This window comes from Staurois parvus, unplaced genomic scaffold, assembly GCF_062004578.1.
Source record: "Staurois parvus isolate SC_StPar_1 unplaced genomic scaffold, SC_StPar_1.0 ptg001251l, whole genome shotgun sequence".
In the NCBI taxonomy this organism is placed as follows: domain Eukaryota; kingdom Metazoa; phylum Chordata; class Amphibia; order Anura; family Ranidae; genus Staurois; species Staurois parvus.
Window position 1 is genome coordinate 138828 of NW_028319047.1, and position 25504 is coordinate 164331.

Genomic DNA, 25504 nt, shown 5'->3' on the forward strand with positions numbered 1-25504 from the left:
GTCACTGATCCATTGTATTGTTTCTGTCATCAGGCGCGGTCGCCATGGAGATGCACGGCGAAGGGATCCTGGCCAAGGCCCTGCAGACGGAGGTCCTGTGTGTGACGGACCCGGACCGCAGCGAGGCCGAGCTGGCCTTCCACGTCTACAAGATGCTGGATGGGAATGAGGCCTTCAGCAACGTCTCCGAGTACCACATGGTGCCGGTGCAGGCGGCGGACGGCTCCATCGTCGGGGTCCAGGTGACCGGCATACAGAGAGGGGAGGAAGGCGGACAGAGTCTCCTGCCCACCCAGCTCATCGAGTTCCACAACGAGGGGGAAGACTCGCAGGCCGAGCAACCGCTGCCCGAGCCTAGCGTGACCCCAGCGGATGACCCCGGCCAGGCCGAGGCTGTGCAGGTAGGTTAGCTGCCAGGATAACGCATCCATTTCATCACTGAGGGCTCTAGCAGTTATGGAGGGGTTAAAACCCCGTGGTTGAGCTGCGCTTTTACCACCCCTTAACTACTACATCTGTTAGCTGCAGAGGGGGTGTACACATGCTGCAGTGCTTTGCTTCATGGCTACAACAGGAATTGCACCCCCTGTCACTTTTAGCGGGTGTAGCGCTTGCTGAACACGACTTGCTCAATCAAACAGGGCTGCACTGCAAGCACCCCACAACTGAACTGCCTGTGGTTGCGGTGTGCCAGTGTAGGCTTGAAAGCAGGCAGTGAGGAGACCATATGTAGGTTGTCAGCAATACTACGCCTCCTCGCCACCCGTCAACTGCCAACACAGATCGCTCGTCAGAGGCCAGTGCAAGTATGAGCAAACCTCAAGGCCCCATTCACACACACAGCCAGGAAGTGCAGTATAAAGGATGTCTATTCAGGAACAATGTAAAAACACTCACATGGTTAAAGGGTATAATGGAGTATCAAATTTGACACTCCATTATATCAACAAGTTTCCTTAACCTTTTCCATTGTTTTTCCATTGTTCCTGCATAAACGTCTTTTATACTGCACTTGGGGCAGCACAGGGGCTTAGTGGTTAGCACTTCTGCCTTGCAGTAATTGGGTCATGGGTTCAATTCCCAACCATGGCACCTCATGCATGGAGTTTGCATGTTCTCCCTGTATTTGCGTCGGTTTCCTCCGGGTACTCCGGCTTCCTTCCACACTCCAAAGACATGCTGGTAGGTTAATTGGCTCCTGTCTAAAAAATTGTCCTAGTTTCATCCCTGGCCGTGTGGGATCTCCTGCATGGTGGGGGTTGGGGAAAGACCTGGCAACCTACCCTGTAAAATAATTGCTAAGAGAATTCATGGAAAAAGTTGGGTACTTGTCTGTTAATTCACCAGATTTATGTATATATATATATATTTTTATATACCGTATTTTCCGGCGTATAAGACGACTGGGCGTATAAGACGACCCCCCTACTTTTCCTGTTAAAATATAGGCTTTGGGCTATACTCGCCGTATAAGACTACCCCCCTCTACCAACCAATCATGGCAAGCGATGTACCAGTATTTTCTGTGCACACTGCATACAAAGCCTGCTTGGATTGGGTGGGTCAGCTCTCCCTGCCTGCCCAGCCCTCCCTGTCTCCAAGATGATCTGAGAACTGCCACAGTTATTAATATATAATAATTAATGTTAATTACCGTATTTCCTGCAAGGTACTGCCTAGCTGACGCTTCTGCACATGTCTTTGGCAGCAGTAGACGATCGCTGATCACCATTCCTCACAGAACTGCATGAGACGTCGGATGCAGCCGTTCAGTGCTCGATTGAGCTTGACTGAAACTGTGATATGCAGAGAAGGCAAGAAGACGCTTCTGCACATGTCACAGTTTCAGTCAAGCTCAATCGAGCACTGAACGGCTGCATCCGACGTCTCATGCAGTTCTGCGAGGAATGGTGATCAGCGATCGTCTACTGCTGCCGAAGACATGCGCAGAAGCGTCAGCTCGGAAGTACAGGTAAGGTTTCAGCACAACACCCGGCGTATAAGACGACCCCCGACTTTGTAGAAGATTTCCAGGGGTTAAAAAGTCGTCTTATACGCCGGAAAATACGGTATATTTAAATAAAACATAAAAAAAAATATATATATATATATATATATATATATATATATATATATATATATATAAATAAATAAATCTGGTGAATTACCAGACAAGTACCAAACGTTGCTTACGAGAGACGGTCCATGCAATCACCAAGGGTCAGATATGACTGAATGGATAGCTAGATAGATGCTGCACTTAGAGGCGCTTTCCTTCTTCCTTTGTGCCTTCACCCAGAGCCTGCTGCAGCCTCCAGAGCTTGCCCTAGTGCTCTCTGAACTTACTAATATTGTACTTTATTATGTATTTGTCTCTTGGCATCAGTTTTTGGGGAATCTGCGCTGATTTTTTTTTGTCTTTGGCTAGGAACAGATCGTCTGCTGCATTCTGAGGCGGCTAGAGATCACCTCAGGATGCAGCTGCACTCCATGCAGTGGTTGCATACAAACTGGCTGATTAGTGTTTCGTATCCCCTCCTGATCATGATCTACGTGATGCAAGTCTGTTAGTTTCACATGCTGAAGGAAGTGCCGCTTCTGTCCTCCTTCCTGGCTGTGTGAGTGGCAAGTCTCATGGACACCAGATCGACCGTTGCCTTGCTGTTCCCCTGTGCTTCCTACCACAACACAACGCACAGCCCAAGGCTTCATTTTTTTTTTTAATGCCTTTGGAGTAGAGAGAGGATGGAGGCCTGCAGCACTTCAAGTTGGAGCAGCCAGGAAGTACATCAGGAGCTGGACTTCATCTGGCATGTAAACTGATTTGCAGGACATAGGAGGAAAATGGGAAAACTGCTCAAGGTGAGCAAGTGAGACATCCGCCCCTTTGCACATCAGCAGGTGCTGGTCTGATCCGTGACCGCGGCAGTTAGTGAAAGCATCAAGAGCTGATTGCACTCCATCGATTTAACAGATAAAATGTCCATTTATTATTATTATACAGGATTTATGGCGCCAACAGTTTGCTCAGCGCTTTACAATATAACGGGAGACAATACAGCAACAATACAGTTCAATACAAGAGGGATAGGAGGGCCCTGATCCTGGGAGCTTACAATCTAAGGAGCTTACAATCTAATTTATTAAATCTTCAAATAAAAGCCATAAAGATCAGAACTCCAATACAGGAACAAAGGAAAATAGTTACAGCGGAGTTCCACTTAAAAGTGGAAGCTCCGCTTGCTTGGCTCCTCCCCCCCTCCATTGCCATATTTGTCACCTTTTTGGGGGGAGTGGGTTTACTGGTTTTGACAGGCTTCCACTTCCGGCTCAGTTAGTCGTGGCGATGTGAGCTGGAAGTTCATCCCCCTCCTTCCTTCTGCAGTCTCCTGGGAACCTTCACAGGTCCCAGAAGACTACCGGACCAATCAGAATGTGCAGTGCGACTCACGCATGCTAAGTGGGCACCCGGATGTGAAGCCGCAAGCTGTCACAGCCTGGTGCCCACAGTTGTGATGCCAGTGCTGAGGAGAGAAGAGGCAGAGAAGGGAAGACACGGATGAGCACATTGCTGGACTCTGGGACAGGTAAGTGGGCGTTTATTAAAAGTCAGCAGCAAGTGTGACACTTTAATCATAACTGGTTTTCCGTGTGAAACGCGTTAACTACTTTCCTTTGTTCCCGTATTGGGGTTGTCATCTTTATGGCTTTTATTTGAAGTTTTAATAAATGGACATTTTATCTGTTACATCGATGGAGTGCGGTCAGCTCTTTATGCTGTCACAGTATGCTTGTCCTCCTAAAGAATGAGGGTGCTTGCCTGCAGGAAGTGCGATCAATGAGTGGCTTCTGCTCCGGAATGATGACAGGAAACACACTGATATGATCAAGGTGCCGGGGAGAGACAGGGAACAAACTGGAAAAGGTATGAAGTGCATGCATCTGCAGCAGCCTGCCATGCCTTCCTGGCATGACCTGAATGTTTGCCTGCTGGAAACCAGTGAAGGTAATCCTGCCTGAAGTTAGGCTTTAAATCTGTAATGCCAGTATGTAAGCGTGGAGATGGATGACTAATATATAAAATATATATATATATATATGTATATATATGTAACAAGAAAGCACTACCTTGTTGCTGATGCTGTAAAGGTTACATTTTTCCCGATAGGAGTTGCAAGATGTTCCTGACAACTCACAGATATGTGAAGCTGCATCGGAGGACATTCCTGAGCAGAATGAGCCGACCCCACAACCGTCTGCAGGCTTAGAGAAGCAAGGTATGACTTTTCTGTAGTGACCACAAAATGTAGATGAATTTTTATTTAATTTGATCACTACATCTCCGCTGTGTGCTCCCAAAGGGCCGGCAGAATGGACAAAATCACGTAGAGGCATGTTCGCATGACATCCCATAAAGTAGTGCAGGTCACTAGTGAGCTATGGGAAGGCGGTCTTATTGTGTTGTGTCTCGAGTTCCAAAAAAATCCTTATTTGTGTTTCTAGTTGATGCTTGTTTGGGATCGCTTGGGGTGCCTTATAGCTCTTGTCACTTTAACAAAATGAGATCCAATCCTGCTCTAGGCACCTGCCAGTACCTGTACTTGCCTTAAAGCGGAGTTCCACCCAAAAGGGGAAGATTGTTCCCCCACTCCCCAGTAAGGATTGACACCTTTGGGGAGCAGGTACCCGAAATTGACAGGTACCCGCTCCCACTTCCTCTGCGATCGCCTAGGCGATCGGAAGCGGAAGTTGTCCTCCTACCCTCCCTCCCCCGTAGACTTGTGGGACACGTGACAGGTCCCAGAAGACGACAGGGCCATTCAGGAAGCGCAGTTCTACTCGCGCATGTGCAGTGGGCACCCGGCTGCAAAGCTGCAAGCTGTCACAGCCAGGTGCCCACACTGAAAATGCCGGTGCCTGGAATACTGGACGACCGGTAAAACGGGCTGTGGCAGGATCGTGAAACAGGTAAGTGGCTGTTTTTTAAAAGTCAGCAGCTACAGTTTTTTTTGCTGCTGACATTTATTTTTTTACAGAGTGAGTGGAACTCCGCTTTAATTTCCACTACCCCACCGCTGCTGTGGCCGCTGCACACCCCCTAGGTGTAACTGCACTAGGAAGTGGCATATCATAGGTTGCCAGCGCCAGGGGAAAGGCAAGTATTGCGCCCCCAGCCCGTTAGGGAGCGTACTACCTGAGTACCTTCTACCAGAATATACAGTACAAATGTTATATATAGGATGCATACTAGGAAAATATCTGCTAATAGCACAAATCCTCTTCCCTCCCAAATCACCCCAGCACAAAATCCTCTTAAGGTGGGTAGTAAACTCCTTTTTTATACTAAGGCCTACTTGTAGGTACAACAAATATCTCCTAAATTTGCAATGTTTAGGAGAAAGTCACACTGGAGCCAGAGATGTCAGCAGCGTATGCGCTCTGAAGGGACGGCGTACGCATGCCAACCCTTCAGAGCTCTGTGCCGTAAACCGTGACTCCTGTCCCCAATTCTCCCTCCAGCACAAATCCTCCTAACAAAACCCCTGTACGGGCAAGTAGATGTACTGACAGGAAGATTCAATGAACTACCATGGTGCTCCACAGTGCCGTGGTAGTTCATTGAAAGCTACAAGCCGACAGCCGCAAAGGCTGTCAGGACTTGTACTTCATTCCTTCACAGAACACTGAATGAGTGATGCGGCCGTGTTGTTGGAGCCACGTATGGCTGCCTTGTTTTTATAAAGTGACAGCTTGTATGGGAACTTCTCCCAATACTTCTGTCACAGGGAGGGAGGGGGCAGCGGCTGCAGCATTGGGAACATATTACATGTTTCACCCTGAAAACAGGTGGAACGTGTTCCCAAATGTGAACGTGACCTTCAATGCTCTCACATCAGACTTCATATCCAGCAAAGACTTATTTTTTTTTTTTTTGTGAGCTCAATGAAATTTGTTTCACAAGCAGACTTGTCCAGAATTTTACGCAGGAAGACAATTTCTGAAGCCATGGAGAAGAAGAATATTTTGTCAGTGAATGTTTTATCCCCTGTCCAGTAATTCTTTGTTCTCTTTCCAGAACTGAAGACTCTGTACCGCTGCGGGCAGTGCCAGTTCAGCTCCTTAATGCTTTCGGCTATGAGGCGCCACCTGCGCAGACATTCTGACAAACACAAGTGCCACATTTGCGAGAAGGCGTTTTCCAGCGCTAGAGAACTGCGGCTCCATGTCAGCGCTCACACAGGTAAGAAAGGGAAACGGTTCTCTCCTAATCTGTTTTGTGTTAATTTCCCCAAACGTCTTTCAGGACAGCACCCGGAGAGAGCGTAGCTCCACCCACATTCTCAGGAAACACTGCAACCTCAGATCTTTAAAAGGCAGAATACTTCCACCACGGCCTCAACTTTGGTGTTTTTAAGCGGTTTTGAAATATATTTTGCATCCCCATTAAAAAATCTGAGCAAAATGTCTCTTATGTATAATAGCTAGTTAGATATATCCTATGTGGTGCAGAGGAGTCTAGAAGGCAATACAAAGGATGTGTTTGTGGTTTGTGCTGCCTTCAGTGTGGCCTGTTGGGGTGCCATGAGGATGGACATTGGGTGCAGTCTTGTATGGTCAGTTTTGATGGTAATTCAATGTTGTGTATGTTGTAGGGATCCGCCCGCACAAATGTAAACGACTGTGGCATGGCTTACAGAACGGCGTCCGACCTCCTGCGCCATACTAGATCCGTACATACACTTGAGAAACCCTTCAAATGCTGCTACTGCGATTATTCAAGCGTGGAGGTATGACTTCCTGCTTTATTTCCTCGATATGTATAAATATCAGGCATCTGCCATCACCTCACCCACACAGGTTCACTTAGCCTACATGCCATTCTGCTTTTTGATCTTAGCAATGCTTCTTATTTATTAAGGACTTTGATTATATGGCCTGAGGAAGTCTTTCCAAAAATTGCTGACACAAACTAAGTGCACCTCATACATTTTGTGTTCATAGTGGCCAGCTGGGGGCATGATGCTGTATGAATTAGTAACAGTGCGGCATCTACCATTTTGACATAAACATAACATAAACATGTTAACAGGTAAACATTTAGAAATTTACATTTACCTTAGACAGTACCCCGAAAAATCTCCATCTGTAATTTCTCCTTAGGACTAGCAGAGCACTTCTGTGCCTAGGTACTCCTGTTCTGTACCCTCATAGCCTCATAGCTATATCTGCAGTGTGAGATCATCTAAGGCACTGCTGTCTCTGACTGCTGGGCTCACCTGTTTTGGAAATGAGATTTAGTGATGTCACTACCATGCTGCTCACAGTTCTCCTTGCTGGAGAGGAAGCTGTGCCTAAGGCAGCACGAAGATCTTTCTGCTTTTGCTTTACCTGTTCCGTGGATCTGTTCTTCCTCCACCTCTGCTGCTGCTTCTGCTGCATTACTGTTCCCCCACTAGTCATTGGGGGGGGGTTAGCACTGATGTAAGGAAGAAAAACCGTGCCTTTATACCAAGATATGGCCGCCTCCACACAGACAGTGCAGAGTAAGGCATAGTAAGTCAGTAATGGCGAAATGATGAACTTGTTGTGTTCTTGCCTTCAGGCAAATAGGATGAAGATTCACATCCGATCTCACACTGGGGAGCGGCCTTTTGCGTGTAGAGAGTGCTCGTTTGCGACCACAGACGCTTTCAAACTGCGAAGGCACCTGAGGACACATACAGGTCTGTGAGTGCCGGGGAAGGCGGAGGCTTTTCATCGTGGTGTGTCGTACCGCTTACTGCCTGTTGATGTGTTACCTGTGTTGTGGGTCAGAGCTACACATGACATGGGTTAGATCAGTGATTCTCAGTCTTGGTAAAAGACCACAACCTGGAAAATTCTTTCAAAACCTTCCATGCCCCAACAGTAAAACAAAAAAGAAAAAAAAAGTTTGTGTTTATACAATAAAATGTGGGAATGCAAAATATGGTGTTCAGTGATTAGTAGGAGGAAGAACGAATGCTCTGGTGTTACCGATGAACGGGGGAAAAGATGCCGTGACATTGACATCAGTGCTAGGGACTCTGGATGGTATAGGGCAAGGGAGTCAAAGTCATCAGCATTATGGTCACCCTCAAAGGGCCGGTTGTATCTGTAAGTCTAGATGTCCAGAGCATCCCCTCCCCCCCTACTTAAAGTGACACTAAAGCTTGTTTTTTTTTCTTAAATAACAAACATGTCTATACTTATCTGTTCTGTGCAGGGATTTTAAACAGAGCAGCCCCAATCCTCTTCTTTTCGGGTCACCTCCATCGCTCCTGGCTCTTCCTCCTCGAGTAGTGCCCCCCAGGGAGGGCCACTCACCCTGGGGGCACCTCTGCGTGCTCGTCAGTGAGCTGCTGCTCTATGCGTCCATAAGACACATAGAGCCATGGCTCAGCATCCCCTGCGGTTGTGATTGACTGTGATTGTAATTGACAGCAGCGGGAGCCAATGGGTTCCCGTTGCTGTCTCAGCCAATGAGGAGGAAGAGTCCCCATGCAGTAGAGGCTGTCGAGAACATCTCTGGACCGGAGGGGGCTCAGGTAAGGATTGAGGGGGGGGGGAGTGTGCTGCACGCAGAAGGTTTTTTACAATACAATGCATGAAGGTAAAAAAATCTTGAGCCTTTAGAACCACTTTAAATCCAATGTCAAGAAGCCCCCACCATCAGAAGTCAAGAGTCCCCCCTCCTCCCATACACCACAGTGCACCCCCCTTACCTTGTGCTGTTGCCAGGAAGAAGCTGGGAAGCAGAAATTGCAGAGTCTGGAGGAGGGCTGGAATCAGCTGCGTCTGCTGAATGCCAGTACCAGGGGAGGTGGAATCCAGAGGGTGCTGAGGCTGCACAGAGGGGCATAGGATCTGTAGGAGGAGTTCTGTCATCCTCTCTACTGTAGATTGCTGAGACAAGCTGGGGGTGGAGACGGGGGTTCCGCAGCTGCAGAAGAGGTGCGAAGGCCACATGAAATGGCCTGGCGGGCTGGATTCAGTCTGAAGGCCTTGTGTACACATGTGGTATAGGATATCACTGTGGGGGATGGGATTTCTGAAGGGGGGAATTAGGGGACACTGAAGCAGACTTGGTGGCACTGTGGGGGATGAGGGCTGGAGGTGGCGAAGGGCAGCTGTGTAATACAGGGGTCTGCAGGGGACTGGGAAGCACTGTGGACGATTGAGGGACCCCAGTTTGTGTAGCTTGTAAGTCTTTTATTTCTTTTTTCGAGTTTAGGTACAGCTGGCAGGGGTGCCCAGTTTGTTTTTAAGTCCCCAGCTGTTGGGGTATCAATATACTTCATCCTATAAGAGAGTTGATTGTTGTTTTGGGACTCCCAACTACTCATTGAAATGAATATATTTATACCAGCCAATGGACCTGTGTGTGAGTGATATATGTGCATATATGTCTGTGTGTATATAGAGGACGAGCGCAAGCAAGTGCCCGTGAGATCGATAGATTTTTCTGTTTCCATCATTTTGTATTCAAAGTGTTACTAAACCCAGGACCCTGCATTCATTATATCTTCTATCAGTGTCCCCGACAGAGCACTGGTTACAGTTTTAAGGGGAGTTTTCATTCTCTCCTGACTGTCCTAGGAGGCTGCATAATCCCTTACCCACTATCAGGCTTGGTCCTGTGCTGATCACATGCACTCTCCAAAGAAAAATCTCTAGCAATATACACCAAACTGAGCGTGTGCAGCTTACCCCCAAGGCTCTATTCTATCAGCAGATGGATTGGGGAAAGTAGAAGGGGAGGATCAGAGAAGACATTGATCAAACTGCCTTTTTTAAACAATGCAGAAGCTTGTAGGAGGAGTTATCTTTCTGCTCTATGAGGATTCAGATCCCCTGACCTCTGTCTGGACAGTGCTGATTGGCCCTGTGCTGATCACATGTGCATTCCCAAGGAAAAAAAAAACCTCTCTAGCAATACATCCCAAACTGAGCATGTGCATGCCTACGGTTCAGTCTGGAGATAAGTGGTGGTCACTTGAAAAAGGGGAGGAACAGAGAAGAAAGGATCAAACCGCATTTTTACACAGTGCAGAGAATTAACCCCTTAGGTTCCGCAGTGAGTATAACAAGCACGCTTTACTGCATCTACAGACTGATTGTACTGTTGTGGGTTTAGTAACACTTTAAAGTCTGCTTTGGCCCGCTGTTCCCCCAGTCCCCTTTGGTCAGGTAGACTTTCACTAGGGCCTCTGTTCCATGTAACAATTTCTTGTGCTTCAGGTGAGAAGCCATACACGTGCAATGTGTGCCAGGCCCAATTCACGCAGAACGCCAGCCTGAAGATGCATGTCTTAAGAAAACATACTGATAATGTGCAGAAGGAGCAATGTACCATCTGTAATGCGGTTCTGTTTGGGAAGAATGACGTAAGTAAGTACTATTACTGATTCTGTGTGCAGAAATGGTTTTTATGAAAAAGGGGATGCTGCCTTATACCGTGGTGTTGTGAAGAAGTGAAAAAGTCCTAGAACTAGAACACAGACACATAGGGAGAGATTTACTAACACTGGAGAATGCAAAATCTGAAGCAGCTGTGCATAGAAACCAATCAGCTTCCAGGTTTTATTGTCAAAGCTTCATTGAACAAGCTGAGGTTAGAAGCTGATTGGCTGCCATGCACAGCTGCACCAGATTCTAAGTGCTCCAGTTTTAGTAAATCAACCCCATAATTGTGTCTGCATGTAGCCATTAGGAGGCAATGGGCACCTTCGTTATCTGCAGTTTGAATATAAAGCTGTCCACAGCTTGTCTTTGTACATCATTTGTGGGTTTGCTGAAATTGCCCTTTAATATCACTTTGCAGAGGTTCATATCCGCAAGCAGCACACCTACTTGGAGGTTCCTATCAGGTGCCGCATCTGCTCTGAGGAGTTTCACGAGCGCTACCTCTACCGGCAACATCAGGAGAATCACAGAAGCCGAAAGGCAATCGAGCTGAAATCCAACAAACAAAACATGCAGGTGAGAGCTTTGGAAGTTGTCACTATGTAGATACCTGACGTCAGGCTTGCCACCTGCACGGGCAGACATCGCTCAGGCTTGCCACCTGCGCGGGTAGACGTCGCTCAGGCTTGCCACCTGCGCGGGCGGACGTCGCTCAGGCTTGCCACCTGCGCGGGCGGACGTCGCTCAGGCTTGCCACCTGCGCGGGCGGACGTCGCTCAGGCTTGCCAGCTGCGCGGGCGGACGTCGCTCAGGCTTGCCAGCTGCGCGGGCAGACGTCGCTCAGGCTTGCCAGCTGCGCGGGCAGACGTCGCTCAGGCTTGCCAGCTGCGCGGGCAGACGTCGCTCAGGCTTGCCAGCTGCGCGGGCAGACGTCGCTCAGGCTTGCCAGCTGCGCGGGCAGACGTCGCTCAGGCTTGCCACCTGCGCGGGCAGACGTCGCTCAGGCTTGCCACCTGCGCGGGCAGACGCCGCTCAGGCTTGCCACCTGCGCGGGCAGACGTCGCTCAGGCTTGCCACCTGCGCGGGCAGACGTCGCTCAGGCTTGCCACCTGCGCGGGCAGACGTCGCTCAGGCTTGCCACCTGCGCGGGCAGACGTCGCTCAGGCTTGCCACCTGCGCGGGCAGACGTCGCTCAGGCTTGCCACCTGCGCGGGCAGACGTCGCTCAGGCTTGCCACCTGCGCGGGCAGACGTCGCCCCTGGGTTCTCCCTGCGCAGGTTGATGTCATCCCCGGGTTCTCCCTGCGCAGGTCGAAGTCCAATCCCCGGGTTCTCCCTGCGCAGGTCGAAGTCCAATCCCCGGGTTCTCCCTGCGCAGGTCGAAGTCCAATCCCCGGGTTCTCCCTGCGCAGGTCGAAGTCCAATCCCCGGGTTCTCCCTGCGCAGGTCGAAGTCCAATCCCCGGGTTCTCCTTTGTGCAGGTTGAGGGGCTCTGGGATATTTTCTCCAGGATTGGTAACTCTCAGTTCAGGTCTACATTTTACAAGAGAGAAAATATTTTTGGAAGATAATTCAAGCAAAAGTAAGCCTTGTTTGTCCCCAAGACAATGATATTACCATGTCAGCTATTGCTGTCAGGCCTTGAAATGTAAGAATTCCTCTGGTCCATACAGGATCCGCACCCCATCCTGTAGTTTCCTGCAGGCAGCCTGTAGTGGTAGGGAGCTGGTGGGGTCCCTCTCACACTTCTGGGGAATGTATTGGTGTCACCAAGGTAACATCTGCTTTGCAAAGGCATTTGGTGCACATCAGATAGATTTCTACAACGTGTGGCTGTTGAAGAATCTATTTCAAGTGTATGTTAAACCAAAAAAACTTCTCCTGGCTCTGGATGGAGCGGTGAAGGTTTACACCGTTGTCTGGTTTGGACTGCTATGTAGGGTTCGGTTAGAGTTATTTCCCCCTCACTTCTTGTCCCGGTGACAACAGTGTAAAATAAATGGAAAACAGTGGAAAATATTTTCTGATTTGCCACAAGCACCCAACATTCTAATAGTGTGCAGCTGAAAACAAAAACACCCCCACAGTCTAATATGCACAGATCAGCGATCTATTGAAGGATAGTTGTGTGCTGATCTGTGCATATTAGAGTGGAAAATATTGAACTTCTTCCCTACCGCGCTATGGCCACTATGGCTACAGTGCAGTTGTCTAGTTCTGGGACGATGTCATTCCAAAACACGCCCCCAGCGGCAACCACCTGGCGCCGCCGGTGACCGCTGTGTCCTATGTACACAGCTTATCACGTGATATGGTAAACAGCCAATCACAGCGGCCTTTTACCACGTGGTCAGCTGTGTCCAATGACACAGCAGATCACCAGGTAAATACAGTTGCCAGTTATTGGTTCTTCACGCTGTCACAGTATGAGGAAAGTACTGCCGGTAACCGGCAATTGTCAGAGAAGTGGTCGGCACCGATCATCAGGGCCGCCCACCTGTGCCTAGTAGTGCTGCCCATCAGTACAGCATCATCAGTGCTGCCTATCAATGCCACCTATCAGTGCCTCCTATCCGTGCCACCTCATCAGTGCTCACCAGTGCTGCCTTTCAGTGCCACCTCATCAACGCACATCAGTGAAGGAGAAATATTACCTGTTTGCAAAATTTTATAATAGAAACAAAGAAAAACTTTTTTTTCTTTCTAATTTTTTGCTTTTTTTTGTTTATAGTGTAAAAAATAAAACACCCAGCGGCAAGTACATACCACCAAAAGAAAGCTCTATTGTGTGAAAAAAATTATAAAAATTTCATATGGGTACAGTGTTGCATGACCGTGCAACTTTCGTTCGAAGTGCAACAGCGCTGAAAGCTGAAAATTGACCTGGGCAGGAATGGGGGTATAAGTGCCCGGTAGGCAAGAAGGGGCTATAAGTGCCCGGTAGGCAGGAATGGGGGTATAAGTGCCTGGTAGGCAAGAAGGGGCTATAAGTGCCAGGTAGGCAGGAAGGGGCTATAAGTGCCCGGTAGGCAAGAAGGGGCTATAAGTGCCAGGTAGGCAGGAAGAGGCTATAAGTGCCAGGTAGGTAGGAAGGGGCTATAAGTGCCCGGTAGGCAGGAAGAGGCTATAAGTGCCCGGTAGGCAGGAAGGGGGTAGAAGTGCCCGGTAGGCAGGAAGGGGGTAGAAGTGCCCGGTAGGCAGGAAGGGGCTATAAGTGCCCGGTAGGCAGGAAGGGGCTATAAGTGGCCGGTAGGCAGGAAGGGGCTATAAGTGGCCGGTAGGCAGGAAGGGGCTATAAGTGGCCGGTAGGCAGGAAGGGGCTATAAGTGGCCGGTAGGCAGGAAGGGGCTATAAGTGGCCGGTAGGCAGGAAGGGGCTATAAGTGGCCGGTAGGCAGGAAGGGGCTATAAGTGGCCGGTAGGCAGGAAGGGGCTATAAGTGCCAGGTAGGCAGGAAGGGGCTATAAGTGCCAGGTAGGCAGGAAGGGGCTATAAGTGCCAGGTAGGCAGGAAGGGGCTATAAGTGCCAGGTAGGCAGGAAGGGGCTATAAGTGCCAGGTAGGCAGGAAGGGGCTATAAGTGCCAGGTAGGCAGGAAGGGGCTATAAGTGCCAGGTAGGCAGGAAGGGGCTATAAGTGCCAGGTAGGCAGGAAGGGGCTATAAGTGCCAGGTAGGCAGGAAGGGGCTATAAGTGCCAGGTAGGCAGGAAGAGGCTATAAGTGCCAGGTAGGCAGGAAGGGGGTAGAAGTGCCCGGTAGGCAGGAAGGGGGTAGAAGTGGCCGGTAGGCAGGAAGGGGATATAAGTGGCCGGTAGGCAGGAAGGGGCTATAAGTGCCAGGTAGGCAGGAAGAGGGTAGAAGTGCCCGGTAGGCAGGAAGGGGCTATAAGTGCCCGGTAGGCAGGAAGGGGCTATAAGTGGCCGGTAGGCAGGAAGGGGCTATAAGTGGCCGGTAGGCAGGAAGGGGCTATAAGTGGCCGGTAGGCAGGAAGGGGGTAGAAGTGCCAGGTAGGCAGGAAGGGGGTAGAAGTGCCAGGTAGGCAGGAAGGGGGTAGAAGTGGCCGGTAGGCAGGAAGGGGGTAGAAGTGGCCGGTAGGCAGGAAGGGGCTATAAGTGCCAGGTAGGCAGGAAGGGGCTATAAGTGCCAGGTAGGCAGGAAGGGGGTATAAGTGCCAGGTAGGCAGGAAGGGGCTATAAGTGCCAGGTAGGCAGGAAGGGGGTATAAGTGGCCGGTAGGCAGGAAGGGGCTATAAGTGCCCGGTAGGCAGGAAGGGGCTATAAGTGTCCGGTAGGCAGGAAGGGGGTATAAGTGCCCGGTAGGCAGGAAGGGGGTATAAGTGCCCGGTAGGCAAGGGGTTAACAAGCAAACAGAAAAAAAAACAGCCTTCCCTTACTCTGCTATAGAAACACATTTTTATTTCTGTCCGTGTTGCTGTTGCAGGGTTCCCCTCACTTCCTGTCTGATAAAATGTCATCAGGACGGGAAGTGAGGGAAAATCTCTGTAAGGGTTAACAGCAAAAAACTTCCTCATATTCTTCAAAATTAATAAATAATTACAACATTGGCTTGACGTACACTTTAAATGTAAGTATCTATGCTTTAACGTATTTTTCATTTCAGGCTTATGAGTTGGAGGAGCAGGAAGCAGAGATCGCCACCACTGAAGATGGAGTGTCTTGGAACATCGTACCGACCACAGGCGAGACACAGTTGTTTGTAAACTATCAGGAGGGGGAGCAGCCCAGCACTGTGACGGAGCTGCACAGCATTCCCATGCAGACAGAGGACGGCAGCATTGTGCAGGCCATAGTGGTGCAGAGCGGAGAGCAGATGGACACTGATGCTGTGCATACCGAGGTGTATGAGGTGCAAGATCTGGCTCAAGTCCTTCAGCCCATTGTGGAGCAACAGTCCTCCGAGCCCATAGTCCTAACACTGGATGCTATTAATCAGGCTGTGCAGACTGCAGAACAGCAGGTAAGGCATAGGGAATGTGAACAGCTGTTTGGGCTTTTTACATCTGCTTTCAGAATAAAATGATCACACTTTGATCAGTCAGACAGCAGACCTGTGAGCTTGGCATGTGTTTACATTGCCATGTGCCTCTCAGCCTAAAGCCAGCCATAGGTGGTTCCAATCTCGACCAGTTCAGCAGGGACTTGCCGAGATTCGAACTGCGTATGGTCAGGCTGTTGGATTTTACATGCAACTATTGCTAGCCGCTAGCAGTAATCACTGTGTTCTCCCGGCAGGGGCGGCTTTTCCTTTCACCCTGCTGGGAGAACACAATGGCTCCGCAGGAGGGATTCCTACATCAACACTGACTGTGTTGATGGGAGAATCGAGTGATTTTTCTGTCTTGCAACCAAGGGTTGCAGGAAAGAAAATCGTTACATCTATGGCTGGTTTAACCCCTTCACGCCGGCTGCACACAAATGTGCGGCCCCCCGGCGTCTGGGCCTAGACGCTGAGCGGCCGCACATTTGCATTCATGTAACAAAAAACATGTGCTGAGAGCGCGCGCCATGTGCGCTCCCAGCACACATGTGCGGTACTCACAGAAAGGTCCCGGTCCGTTCTTTCGATCGGGACCTTTCCCGATTATGTGACCACCGTGACGACGCGTCACGGCGGTCACATGATCCTTAAACCATGCCCCGCCTTCCAGCGTCTGAAACTCTTAAAGGGCCGAAAGGCGCCGGCGGGAAGGGGTTAAGAAAGGAACTGATTATAGGTCTAGACCAGGGGTAGGCAACCTGGGGCTCTCTAGCTGTTTGTGGAACTATATTTCCCATTAGGCATTGCAACATTACAAAACTGACAGTTACAGCTATGACTTGCAGAGGCATGATGGAACTTGTAGTCCTGCAACAGCTGGAGAGCCGCAGGTTGCCTACCCCTGGTCTAGACATACATAAAGACACATTGTGTGAAATGATATAAAGCTACATGAAATTGTCGCATTTTTACTAAAATAACAAACATGCTACTCTTACCTGCTCTGTGCATTGGTGCTCCAGGCTCCTCCTTTTCGGCGAGTGCCCCCATGGAAAGCCGCTTTCTATGGGGTCACCCGTGCGGGCTCGCTTCCGAGCCACCCTGTGCAGCTTAACCCCCCCGGCTAGCTCAGCACAGAATATGATTGACAGCCATGGGAGTCAATGGCTCTCATTGATATTATCAGTCTGTCAGGAGACAGAAGCGAGAGCTACCGCTCTCGTACACATTACTGGATCAGGTTCAGGTAAGAATAAGGGGGGCGGGGGGATCCTGCAACACAGTTTTTTCACCTTAATGCATAGAATTCATTAGGGTGAAAAACTTTGAGGCTTTAGAACCACTTTAAAGATTCCAATCTCTGGGGTAGGATCTAGGAGTATGCCCCTCCTCTGAGGTCATTAAAGTCCATTGTTAGCACCGCGGTTCTTGGTGCTTCCATTTTATCTAGAGCATGCCGTCAACTGCCTACAGTCCACTGACTACATCACGTTATAGCAAAGTGTCATTTCTTCAGTGTTGTCACATGAAAAGATAGAATCAAATATTTACAAAAATGTGAGGGGGGGGCTCACTTCTGTGAGATACTGTATACTATTGGAAAGGCCATCTGTGAAACAGTAACAGAGATTTCCTTCTCCCAGCCCATCCTGCCCTGGAAGCAGGTTTTCCTATCATTACACAATTGTTACATTTTTTTTTTCTCTCCTTAGAGTGTCGTCCCCAACTTCATTCCCCAAGCGGCTTCCACGCCTCTACCGACATCAATAAAAGGAAGACGGATCCAGCCAATCAGCCCTGAGCAGCAGATTGGTAAGCATCACCAAGTACTCATACAATAATCATTCACCGCTGGATATTCAGCCTTTTTTTACTTACACTGATGGATGACGACTTCATTTTTGTGAACATCTTCTGAATTGATTTATTCCTTCCTGTAGAGGTGAAGCTGCATCGGTGTAAAGACTGTGGCAAGGCTTTCTCCACTGGCATGGAGCTCTTGAAACATAAAAAATTGCACAAGCCAGAGAACATGTTTAAGTGTCCTTTTTGTGAAAACGAGTCTTCGGGGGTAAGTCGGCTTTTAGAGTCGGTTAGCTAAACCCGAACCCTGTGATCCTATAAGCCATTGTAGAAGATTTGGAAAAGGATTTTAATTGTTGATTTTCATTCTGGTCTGTTATTCGTATCCTGGAAAGTTGTCTTAGGTAGAAAACTTACTTCCCTCTGTGTGTCTAGGCCCTGGAGCTGATCCTTCACATTCAGGTCCACAATGATGACCGCCCATTCCACTGTGAACAATGCAACTTCTCCACGACAGATTCCTTCAAGCTGACCAGGCATAAGAGAACTCACACAGGTCAGTTGGAAATGGGGTGGCTGGCTTGTGGTACCACCTTGCTGATTGAGAAACAACATCAGCAGCTGTTAGATTCTGCTGCTAACTGCTGAACCTTCAAGGATGAGTACAGATGGGTTATTTTCCTGCTCAAGCTTTTTGCCCTTTGGTGTTCTAGCCTCTTGCATTCCTTGCACAGCAGAGCTTAGACTGGGAGAGGCAACACACATCAGCAGATGTTGGGTTTTGCTGATAACTGCTAAAATTTCAAGGGTGCGTACAGATGGGTTCATTCCATGGTAGAGCTTCTTGCCCTTAGGTGTGCTAGCCTTTTGCAGTCCCTGCACAATAGAGCTTACCCACCTCAATACCGGGCACTTTTACCCCCTTCCTGCCCAGGCCAATTGTCAGCCTTCAGTGCTGTCGCACTTTGAATGTCCATTGCGCAGTCATGCAACACTGTACCCATACAAAATGTTAATCATTTTTTTCACACAAATAGAGCTTTCTTTTGATGGTATTTACACCACTGAGTTTATTTTTTGCTAAATAAAATTAAAAAACACCTGAAACTGCACTTTTCTTTGTTTCTGTTTTTAAAATTTTGCAAATAAATAACATTTCTTCATAACTTTAGGTCCAAATGTATTCTGCTACATTTCTTTGTTGAAAATAATAATAATAATTTAATTTGTATTTTTTTTTTTATTACATTTTTTTATTTTTTTTTACTATTTTATTCTTCAGCACACAGTGACCAAAGCAATACAATGTTACCATAGTAACATTGAACTACTCTGGGCAAGTAATCAGGATTTTATTTTTTTTTTAACACATTATGATTGCTAATACCGATGTATTTCATTGATATTTGCAATCCTTGTTGCTGATTAGCTGTGATTGGGCAAAGCTGATCACATGATACAGATGGGCTGTGATTGGCCCTGTCTGTATCATGTGACTTCCTTGGCCAGTCACAGCTAACAAACATAATTCTATACAATGGATGGCATGACAGGAATCCATCCATTGCATACAATTGACATGTGATCTGCTGTGATTGCTCACATGACACTGGCAACGGGCCAGTGTAGTGATATGTCATCGGCTGTGTCCTGTGGATGCAGCTGGTGACAGATCGCGCTGCTCTGCAGCCGCTTTAGCAGCTCGTTTTGACAGGACGTCATATGACCCCCAGTCACAAAGGCGAGTGTCCCGCGCGGCCATCAATCTGCTATAGACTGGGCGGGAAGGTGTTAAACTGGGGGAGGCAACACACCGAGCCAATAAATTGTGCTGTTATGCCTATGTGCTATCAAGGAGCTTACTGAAACAAATGAGTGAGCAGAGTGTTGCTTCTCTCTTCACTGTCCAGTGACAGACTGAGGGAGGGACAAGACCTTTAAATATTACTGAACTGCAGCAGAAAAAAATGGGTCTTCCTTGGCAGACAAGGACCCAAAACCTCTTGAGGTTGGTCTTCTTGGTTTGGTAGATAATTATGATTTAAAGTGGTTATAAAGGCAGGAGGTATCTTACTTTAATGCATTCTGTGCATTAAGATAAAGAAACCTTCTGTCCGCAGATCCTTCTCAGTGCCCTGTAAGTACTTACCTGAGCCCACTCTCAATCTAGGGATGTGTACGAGAGCAGCAGCTTCCCTGGCATTCTCTCTCTCCTCATTGGACAGAGAAGCAGCTATTGGTTCCTGCTGCTGTTAATCACAGCCAGTGAGGAGAGAGCATTGGGTAGGGGGGAACGAGCCAAAATCTGTGTCAATGGACACACAGAGTTGACTAAAGGAGCGAGCAAGCACACATGAGTGCCCCCATAGAAAGCGGCTTGCTAGGGCGGATGGGCTGGGAGCGCAGATGGTGGACCTGAGAAGTGGAGGATCGAGGCTGCTCTGCACAAAACCATTGTACATAGCAGGTAAGTATTACATTCTTGTTATTTATAAAAAAAGAATTCCTCAGCAATCACTTTTACCAGCAATCAGGAAATTCTAATTCAGTCTATATTGTTTTATGCAAGGACAATGGAAGCGTACACCTCCTCTGAGGTTTCCCCAGCTAATGAGCCTCTTAGATGATCTAATACTCACATATTACACAATAGTAGGGCCTGTCCACAAAAATTATATAAGATTCTGCAGCCGTGGATTGATGCACTAGGTGGCCCAACCGGGCAGGATAACGATGGGAATATGTCCTCTCCTCTTCCTGGAATCTGAGAATTCATTGGATGGCACATGTAGAAAACACGATTTCTTTAATTGTATATGACGGTGTGGAACGATTGGGGTGTGTATGGGTGTGTGTGTGTTTTGTGAAGTATTTTTTTTATGCTAACACACCTGTTAGTATGCAATGTGCCAGTTTGAATGTAATTGCATATAAATAAACAACTCTAATAAAAAAGATAATAAGCTATAGTGAAAGCCCTGCGGGTTGCATCCTCTCCATAGCTGTCATTTTACCAGCCAGGAACACAGTTTCTCTCAACCGATTCCTGTGTAATGTGGCCAGAGCTCCTCATCCAGTATGCCAAATAAACACGACGGGTACATCGGCACAGACAAAAAATTACTTACAAACTAACTTAGTCATTCCTGTTTTTAATAAATAAGAGTAAAGTGTGGATAGTAATCCCTTCAGGCCTTTGGGATTAGGAATAATTAAAGTGGAACTTCACTCTTTCAATCAATATTATTTCTATTCCTTATGCTGCTGGCATTAATAAATAGATAGGAAGTTGTATCATATTTGCTTGTTTAATACTTTTTTTTTTTTTGTTTACATTTCTTCAGTTACTTCCTGGTTTCAGGCCTAGGCAAATTATGAAATACATCCCAGGAATCATTAGGGGGGAGGAGGGGTTTTCTCAACTAAGTACAGCCTCCTGCCTGTGAGCCTGAGCTAAAGGCTGATGAATTCTAGTTAGTAAATACTACATGAATCCTCTGTTGTAGTTATTGTGGAAATGGCCACTTGTAGTCTCCATCAGGAGCCCATGTAACAGGGTGACAACACAGGGGTGCAATGGGATGAGAGACACAGTAGGGGGTTATTAAAACTGGTGCACTCCGAATCTGGTGCAGTTGTGCATGGCAGCCAATCAGCTTCTTACTTCAGCTTGTTCCGTTAAAGCGGAGTTCCGTTAAAGCGGAGTTCCACCTGGAAAAAAAATAAGTCGGCAGCTATAAAAACTGTAGCTGCTGACTTTTAAAATACAAACACTTACCTGTCCCTCGGTCCAGCTGTGTCCTCACCACCGCTAGTTTCACCAGCGGTCTTCTCTCCCTGGTGCTGGCATCTTCAGTGTGGGTACCCGACTGTCACAGTTTGCAGATTTACAGCCGGGTGCCCACTGCACATGCGCGAGAAGCGCTGGGCTTTGTGAATGGCCCCGTAGTCTTCTGTGTCCTAGAAGACTACGGGGAGGGAGGGTAGGAGGACAACTTCCGTTTCTGATCGCCTAGGCGATCGCAGCGGAAGTGGGTACCTGTCAAAATTGGGTACCCATTCCCCAAAGGTGCCAATCCTTAATGGGGAGTGGGGGACAAATACTTAAAGCGGAACTTCCCCTTTTGGGGAGGAGCTCCGCTTTAAGCTTTGACAAAACCTGGAAGCTGATTGGTTTCTATGCAGAGCTGCTCCAGATTTTGCACCCTCTAAATTTAGTAAGTCTCCTTCAGTGTTGACACTGTATAACAGCAAGCACCTGACAAGGACCTTCATTGAAGGATCACCAGAAATTTGAACGAAAGCAAAAGTACTGAAAGTGACTTCTAAAATTTTACATGAATGTGTTAAACCTCATGAGATGGTAGTGATTGGGTTTTCATCTACTTTAATTGCCATCACAGTGGATGGTGTCAGATCACTATAATATTCTGTCCAGCATTTGCTGATTCTTATTGATTTACCCCCCCCCTTCCTTTTTCCTTTCTCAGGAGAGAAGCCTTTTACATGCAGTGTATGTGAGGCCAAGTTCACGCAGAAGACCAGCATGTTGATGCACATCCAGCGAAAACACACCAAAGAACTTCCAAAATTAAACTGTCCTCTGTGTAAAACCGTCCTGACCGGGAAGCACAGCCTGAGTGAGTATATTGCTGACTCGCCTCCTTCCCAGACCCGATTAATATACCTTGGCAAATATATAGGATTTGCTGCTCCCAAGCCCTGAATTGGGGGCAGTGAATCCTATACCTTTGCCAAGGCATATTGTCAGGTCTGGGAAGGAGTCGAGCTACTGATTCCTGAGCTGAGCAGCTGTCCTGCTGCATTGTGAACACTGGAGGTTGCTCGCTTGGATGCAATTCGAAGAACACTTTGCATTTTTTCAATGCAATTTCTGCAATTGGTAGCTAGTGGAGATCATTGTAGTAGACGTATCTACTATAGTGATTTCCAAGTTCCACAGGGATCCAAAAGGTATGGCCCATACAAAAAATACATACATACATACATACATACATACAATACCAGCTTTATATAGGAATGATTTAAAATGTAAATCCACTTATACTGCCGGTGTATCTAGGCACACATATTTATTGTGACCTGTTCTCTTATGTTACAGACATTCACCTGCGGAAGCAGCATTCTCACTCAGAGACCGAGCTGAAGTGCCGTTTCTGTCCCGCCACGTTTCGGGAACGGTTTGTCCTCCGTGAACATCAGAAGTCTCACAGAAATGAAAAGCCCATCAAATCAATCGCCCCAAGGGTAAAAAGGAGAAAAATCACTGAGAAGAGTCAGGTAAGAGAGGCAGAGATCCAGACCCACAGTGGCTGAAGAGCACCTGTCTTTGTTGAACATCCTGCCTTTCATTCCCCCATACTGCACTGCTAATATGAAAGATCCAGTTGCTGTAAACCAGAGCAACTGTTACATTTGGCCAATTCAAGGCACTATGTCTAAATTTTAAGATGGGGCATTTCTGATATTGGAGATGCAGAAGAGAATGTTAAGGTGGGATTCCAGCCCAAACCTAAGTAGTCTTCAGAATGCCCCCTCCCCCCTCCTAACACCTATGCTGACTAAGCTATATAAAAAAAAAATGTATTTGCTTAGCTATTATCAGCTGAGTCCTGTCTGATCACGTGATTTGGCTGCTTTGTGTCAGTCAGCAGTGGCTGCAGGGGAGAGGAGGCAGTGCTGACAATGACTGTGACATAGGAGCCTATGGGTGATGCCACCACGTCAATCCCAGTCGTTGTCAAGTGCGCTCTCTTCCCTGCAGCTGCTGTTGGCTGACATAGGGGATCACATGACTAGACTGGGCTGAAAATAGGAAAATATATACACCTTCTTTTCTTTTCTTCTTTTTTTTTTTTTTTTTACACAAGTTAGGCAGCATAGGTATTAGGAAGGGGAGGAGACATTTTTAAAGTGATATTTAAAGCTCTTAAAAACAAACAAACATGTTCTACTTATCTGCACTGTGCAGTGGCTTTGCTCAGAACAGTCCTGATCCTGCTGTTGTGTCCACCGACCAGCGCTCCAGGCTCCTCCTCCCTCCTGAGTGCCACTTGTGCATACTCGCTCCCAAGCCCTGCTCTGTGTCTATAAGACACACAGAGAGCAGCTCAGCCCCCTCCCCTCCTCACTGGCTGTGAGTGGCAGCCAATGTCTCAGCCAATGGGGAGAGAGAGACCTGAGACCCAGGAGAGCCTTTGCTGTAGTGCACAGCTCTGGATCGAGATCAGGCTCAGGAAAGTATTAGAGGGGTCTGGGGGAGGGGGGGGGGCACAGCACACAGGAGGTTTTTTATGCATGTAGGTTAAAAACCTTTAGTATTTAAAACCACTTTAAGACTAGTTAGGTTGAGACTGGCATACTTAAAGAAATTTCCTCTACTAATTGGTCTTTTAAAAATAATGTAATGTTGTCTCCTGTGTTCCATCAAATATTTCTAAACTTTTTGACTGATTCAACCGGGGTTGTTGTCTGACATCTGGCTTGCTGTGAGAGTGGCCAGGAGGGTGAGGTGCTTAAATGGGCAAAACTTGCACTATAGCTTCCATTAAGTGAAAATAAATTTGCCTTGTCTTTTTTTTTATTTGCAGAGCGATCAGGTGAACTTTGAGGAGCAGGAGCCGGTGGTTGGGGCCCAGGCGGAGGAGTACACTTGGCAGGTTCTACCAGCGGAACAAGAGACACAAATCCACTTTGTGATCAGCGGGGCCGAGGAGGCGACCTCTGTGACAGAGTACCACCTCCTCCCAGTGGAGGCAGAAGACGGCAGAGTCATTAGCATTGAAGTGTCAGGGATAGAGGAGGTGGAGCAGCTAGAAGCAGGTACAATACACCAGGTCATTTTAGGGGATATCTAGAAATTGCTAAGCTGTGTGTTGACAGGTATGGGGGTGCCCAAGGGGTGCTGCGTCTAGGCAGGGCACCCTCTGAGAAAAAAAAAAAAAGGAGAAGGGAGCGTGAAACGAAAACCTGTGCTTACAGGGTATGAAGAGTCGCAGCAAGAAACACGTGAAGCCCCCCAAGGGGAGCTAACCCAGCCCCATTGTACATATGTAGGTTATCTGTTTTATATTGGTTCTTTATCTAGACTTGTTTAAATTATAAGATTTCAAAATATCTGCATACAGCCAGTGAATATCCGACATGATCAGGCCTGGAAGGGTTCATTTCAGTAGCAGAGAGATGCAGATTATTTTATTGTCAACAATAAAAGTTCCTGAAGTTTCCTGACAGTCTCCACATTGGGAGAGAGGTGTGTGCAGGTCAGGGAAATTCACAAACACAGCAATTTTGGTTGATTTGTTAAACTACATCTCTTGTTGAGCTGAATAAAAGTTACGTTCATGCGGAGTTGTGTTGATTTTTTTTGGGGGGGATTTCCTTTTACAATTCTTCTACATTTTGAGCCTATGGTCGACTTCCCAGCTCTGGAAATTCACAGCCATTGTTGAGCACTTCCTTGCCCAGGGGATCCAGAGCTGCAGGACCACATGACTGGACTGGAACAGATTAAAAACCGTATACAGATCTTTTTTTACACCGGGCATGCAGGATAGGTACGAGGAGGAGCAGGAGGAGGAGGGAGCATTTCTATAAAACCGTTATTGTTGGGCTTTTCTTCCGTTTAAAGCAGAGCTTTTACTCATATCAACTTCATACAAAATAATGTTCTTTAGCAAGGAACATCCATTCCATATTAATAGTTATTCTACCAAAATCAGTGCGTGCTGTAAATTGCCTCCATTATTGCTCCTCTTTCTTTTTGCTGGAGGCGGCCATTTTGCTGAAGCCCAGAGCCCCCTGAGCAGCTGTAAATCTTTAGTCTGTCAGCAGATCCACACCTACATTTTTGGCACAGTACTGAAAAATAAAGAGCAACTGAGCATGTGCAGAGTAGAATGATACATTATTTTTAATGTTTTACATAGCTAGACCTACAAAAGGAGCCAGCCTAAAGTCCTCTATCAGGATTTAATTTTACTAAAGTTCCATTTTAAATGCTCACCCCAAAGTAGGAAATTCTGTTTTTGTTAGCCCCAGACTTTTCCAGATCTTGCAGTGCTCAGTGGTTGGAGAAAACATTTTGGATTACCTTGGGTGCAGGTTTTACTAGAAAAGAACTTTCTGAACGATGTACTTCTGCTGCAGACCATAGAATGGTATCTTATGTGCATGTCTGGGGTGGGGCAGCAGGGGGCGCTCCGTGTCTTCCTCTATACCAGTCTTTCTAAACCAAGGTTACTCCAGAGGTTGCTAGTAG

General features: G+C 47.5%; 1 protein-coding gene across 1 annotated transcript in view; it reads left to right on the forward strand.

Moving 5' to 3' along the window:
- The window catches only part of LOC149437894 (uncharacterized), a 24961-nt gene extending 367 nt beyond the window's left edge, over positions 1-24594 (forward strand). Inside the window, 15 exon segments of the mRNA XM_089660502.1 lie at positions 34-401; positions 4169-4277; positions 6077-6241; positions 6654-6673; positions 6675-6788; positions 7604-7724; positions 10261-10410; positions 10844-11001; positions 15043-15399; positions 17133-17232; positions 17361-17491; positions 17659-17779; positions 21714-21863; positions 22346-22524; positions 23835-24594. Of these exon segments, the coding sequence (XP_089516628.1) occupies positions 45-401; positions 4169-4277; positions 6077-6241; positions 6654-6673; positions 6675-6788; positions 7604-7724; positions 10261-10410; positions 10844-11001; positions 15043-15399; positions 17133-17232; positions 17361-17491; positions 17659-17779; positions 21714-21863; positions 22346-22524; positions 23835-24101 (2499 nt within the window). The 5' untranslated portion in view covers positions 34-44 and the 3' untranslated portion in view covers positions 24102-24594.
- The last annotated feature ends 910 nt before the right edge of the window (positions 24595-25504 follow it).